The 18,328-nt window shown below is 40.0% G+C and overlaps 1 protein-coding gene across 1 annotated transcript in view; it reads right to left on the bottom strand.

The window, feature by feature from the left end:
• The window catches only part of LOC136886164 (rabankyrin-5), a 319,573-nt gene that overhangs the window by 271,124 nt on the left and 30,121 nt on the right, over positions 1-18,328 (bottom strand). The window contains exons 4-6 of the mRNA XM_067158907.2: positions 14,309-14,453; positions 4,240-4,363; positions 513-662 (exon numbers count right to left, since the gene is read on the bottom strand). Of these exons, the coding sequence (XP_067015008.2) occupies positions 513-662; positions 4,240-4,363; positions 14,309-14,453 (419 nt within the window). The remainder of the gene's footprint in view (positions 1-512; positions 663-4,239; positions 4,364-14,308; positions 14,454-18,328) is intronic.

Raw genomic sequence — 18,328 nt, forward strand, 5'->3', positions numbered from 1 at the left:
GAGATCAGAAGAGATGGAAGCAACTTGTTAAGGCAGTACGTTGTCTTCAAGGCCGGTGATTGTTGAATGATGAAGAAATACTGGGAAAACCTGACAATCTTCATGAAAAATAACCTACGCCACAGGTGAATAAATTTAATGAGTACGAAAAGCCTTTCAAAGGGAAGTTTTAAGAGATATCACCACCAAAACCACAATACAAGTAGAAGCATGTTCATTCGAAAGAGAATAGGTAGTAAAGTGCAGACGTTAGCTCTTTCAGAGGCTTAGATTTATAGCACTGATGTTCTTTACAAATATATGCAATAGCTAGTTCAATACAAGTGAGGCAATCGAAGCTTCCTTTCCTCACACGCTGAAATATTTAGTAGTCGTAGTTGCAATGTCACATCTTTTACATCTAGGCAGGCACACTTTGGAGACTGCCAAAGGAAGCTGGAATTGAAGCAAATTAAACGGCCAAGCTGCGGAATCCCATCCCTGCATGCAAAATCAATGAAATGAGGACTCACAGTGGCGTTGTTTTCTACCAGGTACAGGAACACCACGTCCTCGCGGTGGAGTCGAACGGCTGCGTGCAGAGGGAATCCTGTCTTCGCCTTGAACATTCTATACAGCAGCGGGGCGGTCATGTGGGCAAAATCTTCACTGGTAAAGTCATCCTAGAATACAAAAATGAAAATTATTATGAAGTAAATACATTTAAGTAAATACATTTTTAAAATGTGATAAAGGGATAAAATGAAAAAACTGTCAGAATAAGAGAAAAATACAAAGACAAAAAAAAAATAAGACAAAGCAGCTGAAAGAAGATAATAATAATAATAATAATAATAATAATAATAATAATAATAGATATGCCAAGGTCTGTATAGAATGGAATTGTCAAGAGAAATGCGATTCAGAATTAGAAACATGTATGACAAATGCCTGAAATGTGTTACATTAGATGGAAAAAAAAATCAGAATGGTTTAGAACTGACAGAGGAGTTTGATAAGGAAGTGCACTTTCACCAGTATTCTTTAATATAATGATGGACACCATTATGAAGAAAGTTCTCCAAGGGTCAACAGCAAATGATATGAAAGTCACAGCAAGACCCCAAATAGAGTATGGTTCTAGTGTATGGGACCCCTCACCAGGATTACTTGATTCAAGAACTGGAAAAAATCCAAAGAAAAGCAGCTCTATTTGTTCTGGCTGATTTCCGAAAAAAGAGTAGCGTTACAAAAATGTTGCGAAGTTTGGGCTGGGAAGACTTGGAAGAAACAAGACGAGCTGCTCAACCAAGTGGTATGTCCAGGCAGTTATCAATTTTTGGTAATGAGACAAAGTCTCTAATAGTGCATTGGCACTGCTGGTGGCCCCAAAGTAAACTACACAGTGGCTTCCACGATAGGCACTAGCCATGCATCTTGGTGGGTGTGCTATTTTCCAACTGATGAGCCCAACTTAGCACATTGGGGTGAAATGCTGGCAACCAGGAATGAGATAGCTGGAAAATTTATAATGTCCAATAATGGACCATTTATATTGATATTATTAAGTAGTATGTTCCGAGTTATCAATGGAGAGATGGTATGGAATGACATTAGTAGATGAATAAGTTTGAGTGGTGCCTTTAAAAGTAGAAAAGATCACAATATGAAGATTAAGTTGGAATTCAAACAACAAATTGGGGAAATATTCGTTTATAGGAAGGGAAGTTAGGGATTGTAATAACTTACCAAGAGAGATGTTCAATGAATTTCCAATTTCTTTGAAATCATTCAAGAAAAGGCTACGAAAACAACAGATAGGGAATCTGCCACCTGGGTGACTGCCCTAAATGCAGATCAGTAGCGATTGATTGGTTGATTGATTGATTGATTGATATTTAGATGATGTGATGATATGGGAAGAAAATGGACTAAAACTGGGAGAATAACTAAATATCTGGCAGAGAACAATTGAAGAAGCAGGCATGGAAATAAGTTTAACGAAAACTGAGGTAATGAAAATCAGTAGAGAAAACAGAAAAATGAAGGATGTTAGGTGTAATGGAAATTTTTTAAAGTAGATGCTTGTAAATACCTAGGAAGTATGCTAACTGGGAACGAAAACATCAAGGAAGAAATTTCGGAGAGGATAGGAAATTAATCAAAAGTTTATTGCTGTGTATCAGACATAATTAGAAATTGTAAATGACCTACGAAAGCAAAAATAAAAATATATAAATCGTATTATTTGCCAATATTGACATATGGATCATAATGTTGGACTTTGGAAAAAAAAAGATCTGAGCAGATTACAAGTGACAGAGATGCGCTTTCTGTGAGGGATCTTGAGTAAATTGAGGAGGGACAAGATAAGAAATGAAACATGAAACCCCCTAAAAGAAACTATGGAGAGAAATAGGCTGAAATTGTTAGGCCGTGTCAAAGAAGAGCTCTGGAATGGACAGAATCTGGATGAAGACCAAATGGAAGATCATGAACAAGAGGAACGGATCAGGTGGAGGATGCATAAATCAGAGAGGACTACAGTGGCAGACAATGATGAATGATAGATTGTGGGGGAAAAAACAGAAGATTAAAGAGGCTCTGAATGACCTGCATAAGCAAAAACGCTTCAGGAAGAAGAAGAATATAATGGACTGACAAAAGGAATGGACAAGGAAGCACTTATGCGCAAACTTGAAATAGCCTACCAAATGTTATGCACGATCTACAATACAAAAATACCTTTCCCAAAACACTAAGATACGTCACTATAAAACAGTTCTGAAGCCATCAGTTATATATGCAGTCAAAACCCTATTCCTAAATGCCAATAAAGAACTCCTTGAAGGATTGGAGTAAAAGGAGAGCAGAATCATTAGGGGAATCCACCAAGAAATTAGAGACACGATCTGCAAAAGACGGGTACAATTTTGCGGTCCCCTCACAAGAATGGACGGAAACAGGTTGACCAACTTGCTTGAATCAAAATCTAAAAGCACGATGCCTTGGTTTAGAAATATCGAAGAAGACCTTCGAGTGCTACAGACCAAACCAGAAGACGCCTTTGACAGAGGTCCTTTTCAAAAAAAAAAAAAAAGTGACAAACGAGCTAAACAGAGACTAACTACTGAAAAGAAGACATGGTATCCCTTGCGCACAGGAACGCAAGCAGGCCCACTCAGAAACAATGAGGGAATTCTGGGCTCAAAAAGGAAACAAAGGTCACTGCTAAACGTAACAAATGTCCTCAATGGCCCCAGCAAATAAATAAATAAAGAAAGAATAACTTCCTACTACAGAGGATTCAGAAAGCAACACTGAAGTGGTTTGGCCATGTAGCAGGACTGCAAGAAGAGAATATGAAAGAGAAGTAAAAGGAAAAAGACCAGTGGGCAGACCCACAGATCTGGTGAAGAAAGATGTCGAGGAGAGAGGACAAGATTTGGAGAAGATTATGAGAGAACAGTGGTTCATGGACAGAGAAAAATGGAGGGGGCTCACACAGCAAAGCAGGGCAATTCGAGATAGTCAACGATGACGATAATGATTAACAATATTAACAGACTAAGAAGAAGAATGTATGTACGTACGTATGCTCACCCCCTTATTTCAGTTTCCTGTTACGGAGTAGGGCATGAGACGAGATGAAATTATATGGTATTCTCTTATGGCCGGATGCCCCTCCTGATGAAAAACTGATAAAGATGACGTCAATGATGGTGAATGTACTTGAGTAAGGAAGTGCAAGGAATCAGGTGTAGGCCTATGAAAAGGAACAGTTCCGGTATTCTCCTGGAAGAGAGAATGGGTAAACCGCAGGAAACCGTTCTCAGGACAGCCGACAGTGGGGTCAAATCCACAGCTTGGTTCCGTAGTTATGGCGCATGAACACTGAGAGCCACTTAGCCCGATAATAATAATAATAATAATAATAATAATAATAATAATAATAATAATAATAATATTGATTTTACATTCCACTAAATACTTTTACAATTTTTAGAGATGTAGAGCTGCCAGAAATTTGGTCCTGCAGGAGTTCTTTTATGTCTAGGTTTAAGAAGACCTATATACCAGAGACCATTTTAAGACGACAGCTTGGACAGGAGTGGTGATTTGTGGAGGAAATTGGAGAGGAATTTTATTTCCCCTAGCCAACTACATTTAGATAAGAGATGACGATTATAAAAAACACAATAAAATGACAACACAAAAAAAATTCCAAATGTATTTCACGCAGCAACAGCTGTATCTTACCCAGTGAGCGGAGATGAGTCCTGAACAATGTTCCTTGAGCGTGTCGGCTCCGATCTCATCCGCAGTCGTGTAGAAACGAACACAGTTTCGTACGTTGACTGAAGCCATCAGAGCCTTCTCACACCTAAAGCAGATGGAAGGCAACTAAGACTAGCAATGAAACATTAACATACAAGTAAATAAAAATTCTTTTTCTGTGTGGTGTGATAACTAATAGTCTACGGATCAGTGATGTTCACACATGTTCTGGGGAATAAGGAAATGAAACAGTGCTGAAGCATAACACAGGAGAAAACTAGATAAAACTTTTTATAAATATAGGATAACCTACTCTAGCCTGCTGGCATCCACTCCTAAATATAAACCTCTTTCTTTCCCTTTGATATCGAAGAACAGTGGGTCGCGAGAATACAATTGTTCCCTACCTGGTAATGGATGTAATTCTACCATCTGACACATGATCTCCTGACACTACCGTCGTGCCCACTTCATCAGAGCAGTGGTCCATCATAACGCGTTGGTCGCAAGTCGGCCCGACCACCTCCACTTACAAGTAACAAGTAACTAATCTCATTTTGTTCTGTATTGAAGATACAATAAATAAATTCTTTCAAGAATAAAATTACTGTGTCCACCTATTCAATACAATTATATTTTGTAGTGATTAAATCCTACATGAATTATAAACACTAGTTAGGAACATGTTTTGCCCTAGTTTTGGGCATCTTCAGCCTAATACTAATCTTAAGGTCAAGTCTTAAATCTATTAAACATTGGAACTAAATACTAAATACAATAGTCTTATGCTAAAAAAAGGAATTTTTTACAAAAGTTGTGCTTTAGGTGATATTTACATAGTTTACAATATGTACATTAATTTTAAAACCAGAATTTGTGAACAAGGAAGCATAAATTATTTTATTTTACAATAACTAGAAAACGTCCAAAGTGTAAACTGCATTTCTCCTACTGTATGGTTGAAAGTTTATGCAAATGTGTTCATTTGATTAGAGATTGATCACAGCGTGAACTGGGGCTTCTCCAACTGTATGAGTGAACATTAGGTTGAAGGTTTTACAGTTGGTTCATTCAAAGGTGGTTATGGTCACCTATGTCGTAAGTATATTGTTACAAAACCAGAACCGTGGTATAACGCCGAACAGTTGGGTTTGAATATTCCTTTAGAAAGAAGCATGGTTGGACGGTAATATTTTATAGGTTAAAACATGTATGTTGGAAACATATTGTTGATATCATTCATTATGCTCATCTGATAAAATTTTTTGGAATACTGTGCCATTCTTGTCGATTAATGTTCCCGTTGGTGCATTGTTCAACCTTGGGAGGAATTACAAGTTGTTTGTAACTGAATAAGAGAAAAAAGGAATTTAGAATGATGAAAGTAGAGCCCAATATAATAATTGTAAAGTAAAAGTGTTTACCCCATAAAAGTGGACGAACTTACTTGTCCTGTCAGATGTTAGCTGGAACCACTTGTTCCGGTTGTGTCTGAACGGCTAACCTTGTTACTTCTAGTGAAGTATTGATGCAGTAACGGAGGGGTGGAGCGTAGAGGGGAAGGGGGAGTGAGTTTCAATTTGTGCGTCTGTGTTGTTGGTAGAGAGGCGTTACTCGAATTGGATTGGGCGGGCCCAGCATTAGGCGTGGCAATTGGAGCGCATGTGTGCTGTGATTTAAACATACTGGGGGATTTTATTCTTATTTACGGCCTGGATTAACTTCGGAGTTGCCTCATATAATGGATTTTTGTTGTCAATGACATCATTAAGATTATTATTTTTATTATAAGTTTGCTCCAAAGCACAACTTTTGTAAAAAATTCCTCTTTTTTTTTTTTTTTCTTTTTTTTTTTTTAAAGCATAAGACCATTGTATTTAGTACCTTAAGATTAGTATTAGGCTGAAGATGCCCAAAACTAGGGCAAAACATGTTCCTAACTAGTGTTTATAATTCATGTAGAATTTAATCACTACAAAATATAATTGGGAACATGCATCATTTTCAAAAATATTTTTTTGAAAAGTACACCAATGAAATAGTACGTAAACGTATTACATTGTGGTATGTTGCCTTGTTTTCTACCATTAAAAAAATATTTAATAGTGCCTTTCCGCAAGGCGAGTGAAACGGCCTCTGACGTAAGCGGCGCGCTGTGACGTCACGATCCAGTACCGCATGGAGCTCTACCAGCCGTTGTGCATCAGCCGTTGCTAAAAGCCGATTGTTTATTATTCATGATTGCGAATAACTTCAAAACGACAGAATAAAGGTTCAAAACAGCACAATCAGACAATCTGTCATTGTAAATGTCATCATTCTTGAAAAATAGTGACTTTTGTGGCCGCAGAAATTCGCGGATAACAAGCAAGTTTGTAAGTGTCATCTTTTATATACGTGCAATGTACTGTAAACCATAGTATTAGGATAACAACGAACCTGGATAGATATCACATCACTTTCAACATTTCCTTCTAGACTGATTCCCCTATTAAAGAATAACATTACATTTTCGGGCTTTCAGCATTAGTAAAGTAAGAAATCAGATTTCAGCACTAACATAAACATATAGGTAGCATTATAGTACTAATCCGCTTCTGTGGTGTAGTGGTTAATGTGTGCCACTCCCGGAGGCCCGGTTTCGATTCCCGGCTCTGCCATGAAAGTTGAAAACAAATAGTACGAGGGCTGGAACGGGGTCTACTCAGCCTCAGGAGGTCAACTGAGTAGAAGGGTTTCGAATCCCACCTCAGCCATCCTCGAAGTGGTTTTTCGTATTTTCCTACTTCTCCTCCAGGCACCTAAGGCCACGGCCGTTTCCTTCCCTCTTCCTTGTCTATCCCTTCCGATCCTCCCATCCTCCAACAAGGCCCCTGTTGAGCATAACAGGTGAGGCCGCCTGGGCGAGGTAATGGCCCTCCTCACCAGTTTCATCACCATACTCAGTCTCACGTTCCAGGACACTGCCCTTGAAGTGGTAGAGGTGAAATCCCTCGCTGAGCCCGAGAGAAAACCAACCCTGAAGGATAAACCGATTAAGAAAGAAAGAAAGAAAGAAAGAAAGAAAGAAAGAAAGAAAGAAAGAAAGAAGGAAAGAAAGAAAGAAACATCATAGTACTATCATTCCCAAAAAAATATATATTTATGGTTGGGACAACTGGCCTACCCACTTTCGGGGCCCATGAAAGAGAATTAAATATCTTTATGGAGGGAAAAAGGTAAACATGATAAAGATAAATATGACTTCATCTAGTTTTCACAAGTCGGGCTGAGTGGTTCAGACTGTTGAGGTGCTGGCCTTCTGACCCCAACTTGACAGGTTCGATCCTGGTTCAGTCCGGTGGTAGTTGAAGGTGCTCAAAAACGTCAGCCTCGTGTCGGTAGATTAACTGGCACGTAAAATAACTCCTGCAGGACTAAATTCCTGCACATCGGCGTCTCCGAAAATCGTAGAAATAGTTAGCGGGGCGTAAAGCCAGTAACATTAATTACATTTGGCTTTTAACAAGCTGAGCATATCAGGAAAGAAAAGTGTCCTGGTGACATTTTAGTCGTTCAATACAGCAATGTCTTTGGGTACTGTGACTTTTACTTTTTTTTTGCTATTTGCTTTACGTCACACCGTCACATATAGGTCTTATGGCGACGATGGGACAGGAAAGGCCTAGGAATGGGAACAAAGCGGCCGTGGCCTTAGGTACAGCCTCAGCATTTGCCTGGTGTGAAAATGGGAAACCACGGAAAACCATCTTCAGGGCTGCCAGCAGTGGGGTTCAAAACCCACTATCTCCCGGATGCAAGCTCACAGCTGCGTGCTCCTAACCGCACGGCCAACTCGCGCGGTATTTTTACCCTTCGGTTTATTGACTTGGCTTGTATAACCTAAAACTTAGGCTAAGTTGGATAATATTTTAAACACCTACATCACTATTTTGACCTGTGTGCAATTATGTTATTTATTTCATTAATATTATGATAATTATTATAATTGAGCATTGTTAACTTATAAGACCCCAACAGACAAGCATTGGTTTTGTGTAGAGTTATACATTTGTTAAATTCACGTTGTTTCCTTTCATGATGTACACGCCTATTCTTTGTTACATTATAGAGTATTTAGATATAGCCTAAATTTCTTTACCAATTAAGCTCTTCAATAAAGACATACATAACTGTCCCATGCCAAGATATATTGGTAGAATTAGAGCTGTCAAAATGGTTCATAACCCCTTTGATTTATTATCTTGACATGGATCACCCAAAACATAGGTTAGGTTTGGAGAATACTTTAATAATCAGTATTATTTAATGCACTGTTTATTACTTTCATATTCCAAGATGTTAATGAAGCATTTAAATAAAGCATCATACATTAAAATTTAAAGTTTTACCACTAGAACAGCTGACATGGAAAAGTGATTTGAAAATTCAAACAAATTCATCTTACGTTAAAATCTTCAAAAAAATAAACTAGACTTTTCCGATATATCACCAGCATTTCTCCAGCTCGCCAAAATCCATTTCTCCCTACTTTTAGCGTCTTTGGAACGTTTATAAACAATTTGTTTGGTATGGTATGCGATGTACTATTGCACATCGGAACTCTACACCATTTATAAGTTTTCTGCCTCACTGTCTGCGCAGGATTCATTTTAAGTCTAAAATATACCACTCAGATAAGTATCCAATGTATAGACCTCGAATTTAACCATACTAGACACTAACATAAAGTAGAAATACACGAAGTGTATCCTGCTTCTCACAGCACACTATGTGTTATTTCGTCTGCTAATTCAGTCAACCTGTACGATGACGTCAGGCCAATGAGATCGCGTACTTGCGTGACGTGACATTTTCGTAGATTTTTATCATGTTTGGAGTTATTATTTGTACATTCTGATCACATTTTTGAATTCTGCATGCAATTTTGAATCAGATTAGCATATTTTAAATTAAAACCCCGGATCATGCATGTTCCCTATTGTATTGAATAGGTGGACACAATAATTTTATTCTTGAAATAATTTTACTCACCTCCACTTACTCCATCAACTCGGCAACTCAAGCTGCCATCCTGATTTCCTTGATTTATACTTGCTCTCTCAGGCACATTCCAGGCTTTGTCGCTTTTTGACAGACTCTGAAGTGGCTCGTGGTTACCTGTATTATGCTGCAGATACAATGCATTTTTCATCTTTCCATCTTAGGGTTCATTGGTAGCTACAGGTTTTGTAAGATTTAGACAAGCCTGCTGAAGCCTGCAGTGTTTGGTAAGTACAGAACAAAATGGGGTGGGGGAGCGGGGAGGAAGGCGATTTTTAGACATTCATTCATCCTTATTTTCTTGAAAGCAGGCTGATATCCATTATCGACTTTCTAGGCCTGTCACCAGAGCCCCATTAGCTGCCATTTTTTCAGGATTCTTGTAGGGCATTCACAGCTACCATAGTGGTCTCAGGACACACATGGTCCCCACTGTACTTCACCCCCACGGGCTATTCATTCCCTACCTGATGACGTTGCCCATCTCCCACGTGGATGAGGGGTTGGACTTGTGGGAGATAACAGGAAAATGACCGAGAGACAGGTGGATAAAAGGAGTGGAAGAGTGTGTACAGAGAAGAGGAGAGCACTGGGCAAGAATGATGAGGGAGAAGTGGTGGGAAGACAAGAGCAGACTGAGAGCCTTACATTCCAAGCAGACGTGGCCAACAGCCGATACTGCGTATGATGATGAGGATGACTCTCGACAAGATTCCATTGATCACTTAGGTCATGGCGCAATGACCAATACAGTATAACATCAGAAAATCCAAGCAACCAACAGCTGTCACTGTCTATCATCACAATTTTATCATTTATGTTATCACTTCCACCTTATTGAATTTACGTGCACTTGTATTTTTTTTTTTTTACAAGTTGCTTTATGTCGCACCAGCACAGATAGATCTTAAGGCGCTGATAGGATAGGAAATGGCTAGGAGTGGGAAGGAAGCAGGCATGGCATTAAGGTACAGTCCCAGCATTTGCCTTGTGTGAAAATGGCAAACAGCGGAAAACCATTTTCAGAGCTGCCGACTGTGGGATTCTCCCGAATGCAAGCTCACAGCTGAATGCACTCGGTAACATACCGAGTTGGCCAGTGGAAACGAAAGGGTCAATGGAGAAAGTTGATATATCTACCAGAAGGAAGAGGAAACAATACACTATCCCTATGTAGAACAAAAATTTAACTTAATTCACAATCCCTACGAGAGACGGTACAATAATTCAGAGGCTGTACACTATATATAAGTACAGCACCCCACATTGTCAGATTATTACAGGGTGGCACACGAAGTGTCATACATCGGAAATGTTTTATAAAATGTGTAAACCTGAGCTGACCACCATGTCCTTTCGTGAACAGAAACCTTATTTCATGCGTGATCCGATAGGCAGCACCACATGTCGCGCATGCGTACCGGCTGCCAGTTATACAGCATGGCGGACAAAGGGAGATTGACGCGTAAACAGAAGGTGAAGATAGTGTTGCTTTATGCAGAAACAAAGAGCGTAGCTCAGACCCAGGAAAGGTTTCGTGTTCATTTCCATACTCGGTGGGCTCCTTGCCGGCAGACGGTATACAGACTGGCCACACAATTTAAAACAGAAGGCAACATGCTGGAGAGAAAACGGCCCCGCCACAAGCCAGTCCGCTCACCGGAAAAATATTGCTGCTGTGAGAGCGGCTGTGGCTCGGAGCCCCTCTAAATCCACCAGAACTGCATGTGTTCAGCTGGGCATCTCTCATCGGTCAATTCAGAGATTACTGCAGTCTGACCTTGATGTGTTTCCATACAAAATAACAACAGGTCATAAACTAACGGTGCTCGACAAGCAACAGCGAGTACAGTTTGCTGCATGGGCTATTGCAGAAGGTGATCCTGTATTGCACAACACAAGGTTCAGTGATGAGGCACACGTCTATCTCAATGGTGCAGTGAACAAACAGAATGTCCGGTTTTGGGCGAAAGAACGGCCTGCTATTGTGCACGAGGTTGAAAGTCATGGTGTGAAAGTGTGTGTGTGGGCTGCAATTTCCAGTCATGGAATTATTGGGTCAATCTTTTTCAATGACACAGTCAATAGTGCGTGTTACTTGGACATGTTGACGAACAGTTTCCTTCCAGAATTCTTTGCATCGCAACTACCAATAGATACACAATGGTTCATGCAAGATGGAACTCATCCGCACACCGCAAATGTTGTTCTGGACTTCCTGAATGAACATTTTAGGCCCCGTGTGATGTCCCATCGATATCCCGCTCGTTTTCAGAGTGGCTCAATCTGGCCATCGCATAGCCCCGATCTCCATCTCTGCGACTTCTTCCTGTGGGGATATTTGATGGAGACAATCTACTGCCGAAACCAGAAAATGTACAGCAATTGCACGTGGCCATTGTGACTTTCTTCCGAGGGTTGAGTGAGAACTTGTGTCATAGAGTGATCACGAACATGAGGGTTCGTCTCGAAGCTGTTGTACATGTCCTGCACACGGACTACCCATGCACATGGCAGTGAATGTTGTAACGCCATTTTGTATTCAATAAGTTGTACATGACATTTTCTATAAACAATTTCCAGTGTATGACATTTCGTGCGCCACCCTGTATGTAACACAGTCAAATACATTAGTGATATGCAACAATCAATGAACTGTATTCTTAAAACTGTCAGCCAGGCTGAATGGCTCAAACGGTTCAAGCGTTGGCCTTCTGACCCCAACCTGTCAGGTCTGATCCTGGCTCAGTCCAGTGGTATTTGAAGGTGCTCAAATACGTCAGCCTCATGTCGGTAGATTTACTGGCACATAGCAGAACTCCTGCGGGACAAAATTCTGGCATCTCAGCGTCTCCAAAAACCGTAGAAGTAGTTAGTGGCACGTAAACCCAATAACATTATTATTAAAACTTGTTACGCTTTGTAGATTAGTGAAGCAAATGAATCCAGCTGCTATAAACCGTCAGTTAGAGACAGTAAAATCAGTCTCTTATTCAAGCAGTGAAAGCAATAAAAACCTCAGACAGCTGGGGTGAAATAATGAAGTCAAAAAAAATTCCAGCGGAATTATGAACCAGAACTTCCCATCAGCCACACTCAGTTCAACAACATATCTTGACTCCACATATAAGCCAAGAAACAAGAGCTACGAAATTATAAGTAGTGATAAGATTTTGCCTATTTTATTCCTATGTATGGAAACATAGGCTTTTAAGATATAGTAAAGCCTCGTTAATTTGAAGTCGTTGGGACGCAAAAATCGGACTTTGAATTATGTGATTTCGAATTAACCGCCAACTTGTAGTTCAGATATGCCAACCCTTACAGAGTCACAAAATATTCTTAAGACCTGTTAATGCATGCAATTAACCTTGATACACAGTTTAAACCTTTCAAATGCCATAGAAATAAACTATTTCTAAAATGTATCCAACAAGGTGCATTTACAGTATTCAAATGACGCACATGGACAACTCTCAGGCAAACATAACCTCACGCAACGAAAGAAGAAGAAGCAAGATTCAAAGACGAGAAGACATCTAGGCTGGCTCCCCTGCGCAATTCCTTTATTCATTGAATTACTGTACTGTATGCATTTTAGATGTCCTGTACTTGCACGGAAAGTACATACCCAATGTCCTCAAAACGTCGTGGCTTATCGAACTTTTCTATGACGAGGGGAGAAAGTCCCTTGCTTCAGTCTGGATTACAAGTTTACAACACAGCACAGTGATTTTACTCGAACTTAGCAAATACGAAGCACACTGTAGACGCACTGAAGTGAGTGAAAGTACAGAAAACAACCCCAGCAGGTTCCGGAAGAAGCATTATATCATGACCCGGATAAATTTTGAATTTAAATTACTCTGAAAAATACTAACTTTCTTAAATGTTGAGGCAATTTTGAATTAAAAGTGTGAATTTCGGTAACAGGGACCGGCACTGTTCTTTGAATTATGAATTATCCGTATTTCGATTTAAACCGTTTAAATAACTTGCAAAACCGTACCTCATGTTTCTGGGAACAGAAGCTGCTTCGAATTAGGCGGGATTTTGAATTAACCGATTTCGATTATCGAGGTTCTACTGAAAATCAGTTTTAAGCTCTTTTTACCAACAATTTGTTGATTTTATTGTGCCTGTTGTTTGAGTCATCATCATTAGTCCAGACTGGTTTGATGCAGCCCTCCATGCCACACTATCCTATGCTAACCTTCTCATTTCAACGTAACAACTGCATCCTACATCTGCTCTAATCTGCTTGCAATATTCATACCTTGGTCTACGCCCACCATTCTTACTGCCTACACTTTCTTCAAAAAACAACCGAACAAGTCCTGGGTGTCTTGATGTGTCCAATCGGGCGAGTTGGTCAAGGAGTTAGGGGAGCGCAGTTGTAAGCTTGCATCCAGGAGATAGTGGGTTCAAACACCACTGTCGGCAGTCCTGAACATGGTTTTCCATGGTTTCCCCACTTTCACACCATGCAAATGCTGGGGCTGTACCTTAATTAAGGCCATGGCCACCACTAAGTTACCACTCCTAAGCCTTTCCTAATCCATAGTCGCCATAAGAGCTATCTGTGTTGGTGCGACGTACAGCAAAATAGCAAAAAATATTTTTCTTTAATGTCCTATCATTCCATCTCTTCTTCTTGTCGAATTTAGCCAAATCGGTTTTATAAATGCCTATTTCAGCGGTTCGTGCCAATCTGGAGTACCGTATTTTCACATGTATTAGAACCCTCTGGCTTTTCGAGATAGAGAAAATGGGGGGAAAATCTTGCCTGTAAGACCACGAACGTAATCCGTCAGAGAAGAACAACAATTCTGCTTCGAAGCGGATACAAGCCTTACTTGCAGCTCCGATGACATCACACGAATTTGTGAATAGTTTAGTACGTCCGACCGGCGCAATGAAAACACCGACCCTAATTATTAGCTCTGAAAAACTAAATTTTGTCTTTAGACAAACAACAACTTTGTAGCAATGTAGCTACCGTACTCACTTAGCAACAAGATCCTCCAACTTGAACTTATTTGCACAGCGCATCAGGTCCAGAGTGAAGTTGTCACCACGCGTGAAGTCCACCACATCCGTGTACACCCACTTCAGCATCGCCGTTCCTACTTCAGGATCCAGATTGCTCCAATCTGCAATAAAGAAAATCTACATCACACCGGAGAAAGAAACAAATAAGTGACAAATCATGTACAGAAATATAGCAATAGGAAGAGGAATATGTAATTTTGAAGGCGAATCAAAAAGTAAGTTACACTAGCTCGCCGCGAGAGCACGCTGTGTTGTAAGTTATAACTTTCATTTTTGTTCATATCGAAGTGCAATTATAAGAAATAAATTGACAAGAGGGTCCACCTTTTCAATACAATATATCAAGTAAATAATATTACATTAGTCTTGGTCTTAGTAATATTATTTACCCTCTTGTCATATATAGCACACTGTGTGTCGTGACCGTGGCCAATGCGGAGCAAGCTACAGTAACTGCTGTCACGTCTTATAGGAAGGTTGGTGTGGTATCCCGCCGTGTCATGTCTGCAGAGCGGGCTAGGCTCAATGGCGCATCAACTGGAAATTCACTCCAAATTGGAGGTGCGTGCAACGATCAGATTTCTATGGGCTAAACAGTTCAATTGTACGGGCATTTATCGTGAAATCACTGCTGTATATGGCGAGCGTGCAATTTATCGCCCAGGTATTGTAAAGTGGTGTAAGCAATTTGACGCCAGACACACGGTTCTCACGGATGAATATTGCGAAGGCAGGCCTGCAACGTTCAGTACCGTTGCAAATGTTGACCATGTGGATGGGATCGAGGGTGCACACCACATCACCACCACAAAAGAAGGCCCAAGGTCCAACCTTCAGCAGGAAAGGTAATGGTAACAGTGTTCTACGACATAGAGGGTGTGGTGCACGTGGAATTTATGCCGAAAGACACGACAATCAACTCGGTTTCATATTGTCAAACAATGAACCAGTTGTGCAAGGCAATTAAAGACAAGCAGCAGGGAAAATTGAGCACCGGTGTGATTTCGTTGCACGATAACACCTCACACGTCCGAACTGCTGCAGCGATTCAAGTGGAAGGTATGGCAACATCCTCCATACAGTCCAGACTTAGTGCCTTGTGATTATAATGTGTTTGGTAAGCTGAGAAAGGATCTCGGTGAACGACAATTCCGGAATGATGAGAAGATGAAAGCAGCTGTCTCCAGGAGGTTACATAGCGCTGGAGGTGATCTCTATGCATCCAGAATCAAAAAGTCGGTTGACCGTTCCAAGAAATGTTTACATTCTCTTGGGGATTATGTGGAAAAGTGAACTTACATTGTATGTTACCATAGCCATGTTGCCTATGTGTAGGTGGTTCATAAATGGCCATAACTTGGAAGTTTAACTTACTTTTTGATTCGCGCTTGTAGATAAACACAATTAACAGTTTATGTGGAAAGAGGGAGAAGTAGCACAGAAATACAAAAGAAGGAAAATTTTCACTTATTGTATGTATATATATATATATATATATATATATATATATATTTGCTATACTACGGACCAGCTTTTGAACAGACTAAAGCGGGAGTAATGTCATTGCCTCGCCACACTTGGCTCGGTTGCCAAATGAGCCAGCACGCGATTAAAAGTTCTGCTCCAATAACTGTAACACAGCACAGCTCACCGGTTGTAACTTGAGCACATTTGAAAGAATTAATGCACTGTGACGTATTTGTATCAGTGGAGTCCCATACTGCCACTGCTGGTTTAAAAATAATTGGATAGTAACTGAATCCACATGGCCAAGACATCTACCGAGTCAGGATGGCAGCTCTACATTGGGTACCCTGTTGCCGTGCTGACAGAAGGCATGAAACACGCGCCATGCTTGCCCCTCTCCCCCCCACATCTTCCCCTGGCCTATACCTTCTCCTCCGTTTTAGTCTGCTTAGAAGGTGGCCCGGAGATTAGTTGTTCAACATCGCATTAATGCAATGTAAAACAAAAACTAAAGGTTTCCACATATTCAATACTATTTATTGTAACCTTAAAAAAGTCCCATATTTCATGAAACTAGTTTCGGTCTTGCTAGAGACCATCATCAGTCAAAATCAGGTTAAGGCAAGATATGAATTACAGGTAACATTTATGAAGCAAGTGTGAAATGATAGTTTATTACATTCTTATTATTACAGGTCCGCACAGAACTGGGAACGTTGTTCTTGATAATATCTCAAAGGACTTATTGCTCGTTTCCACCTCATTAGGATTGCTCCATTAAAGGGACACTAGTTTTTATTGAATTATATCTACTACGTTAAGTTTTAAGAAGTGCAATAAATTAAGCACATGGTGCTTCAAGACTATTCTATTTTAATTTGTTGTTCTTTTAAATCCACTTTATATTACAAGTGAGCAAACCGGTTTGCATATGTTTTTATCAGTTTATAGCATAAGACTCGCAAGTCTTGACCTTATAGAAAATATGAAATTAGAGACAGTATATTTTTAACACAGTTTCATGTTTTAATATGGTTTAAATTGTGATCGATTTGACGTTGATAAACTTATATGATTGTCAATTTTTCTACAAACTTCTATCAACTGATGACGCAGAGGTACGTCGAAACTAGTACTGATAGAAATATATGTTGTAATTAAATCTATGCAACAATTTTTATGTATTGAATAAGGTGGACCCAAATTACAATAATAAGTTGTAAGCAAGTGTGTGTGTTGTTGAAGTTCAGTGCAAGTCAAGTAAAGATTTGGATGTTAAAACACTCTTCACAACCACACGTCTTCAGTAAGTTCTCGGTTTTCTTTTTTCAATTAGAATAATGCACTTTACAGAAGACTTAGGTGAAACACTTAAAATACTAGCACATGCACAATCTTCTAGAATTCAGTTCAGCTGAAACAAGTGTGAACAGAATAATGAAATTTATTACCTATGATCGCACTAATGCATCGAAGATTTTCGGTGACGCGAAGATGGGAAAGGGCTAGTAGAAAAGGGAAGGTTGTGGCCATCATCTATTTAACATACAAGCCCAGCATTTGCCTGGTGTGAAAATGGGAGACCATAGGAAACCATCTTCAGGTCTGCTGACAGTACAGTTCAAATATAAGAAATAAATTGACAAGTGGGTCCAGCTTTTCAATTCAACTGCACTTTATTTCTTATAATTGCACTGCAATATGGAACAAAAATGAAATTTATAGCTTATAAGTCGGGATTCAAACTAGCCATCTCCCAAATTCAAGCTCATAGCTACGTGGCCCTAACCTCACGGGCAACTCGCTCGGAACGTTTCATACACTGCATCTTCAAATGGGCGGGTGGGCTCTGTCCTCATCAATCCCAATTCTTGTACATCAATTTCATTTCAGCCCCAGACGAGCACATTTCTGCTTCGCAGTTTCATAACATTTGCCAAGGGGCTATCTTGACAGAGCTTCAGTCCTGATGATGTGGGAAGCACAGGCCAGGAAGAAATCCCCGGGATAAACATTAATGAACTAATACTATGAGTGAATACAATTTTATTAGCCATGTGTAAATCTTTATGAAAGAGAATTTGGTTAACTTATAATTATGGAGATCAGCAGGAGGGTACAACAGGGTAATGCATTCTCCTTTTTTTTTCTTTTTTCTTTTCTTTTTTTTTTACGTTGCTCCAACACAGATAGGTCTTATGGCGACGATGGGACAGGAATGGCCTAAGAATGGGAAGGAAGCGGCCGTGGCCTTAATTAAGGTACAGCCCCAGCATTTACCTGGTGTGAAAATGGGAAACCACGGAAAACCATCTTCAGGGCTGCCAACAGTGGGATTCGAACCCACTGTCTCCCGGATGCGAGCTCACAGCTGTGCGCTCCTAACCGCACGGCCAACTTGCCCGGTGGTAATGCATTCTACCAAAGTGTAAGAAAACTTGTTTGGAGTAAAGAAGTACCCAGGAAAAGTAAAGAGATAATGTACAAAATGTACTATGTACCCATACTG

This window comes from Anabrus simplex, chromosome X (assembly GCF_040414725.1).
Source record: "Anabrus simplex isolate iqAnaSimp1 chromosome X, ASM4041472v1, whole genome shotgun sequence".
Taxonomy (NCBI): domain Eukaryota; kingdom Metazoa; phylum Arthropoda; class Insecta; order Orthoptera; family Tettigoniidae; genus Anabrus; species Anabrus simplex.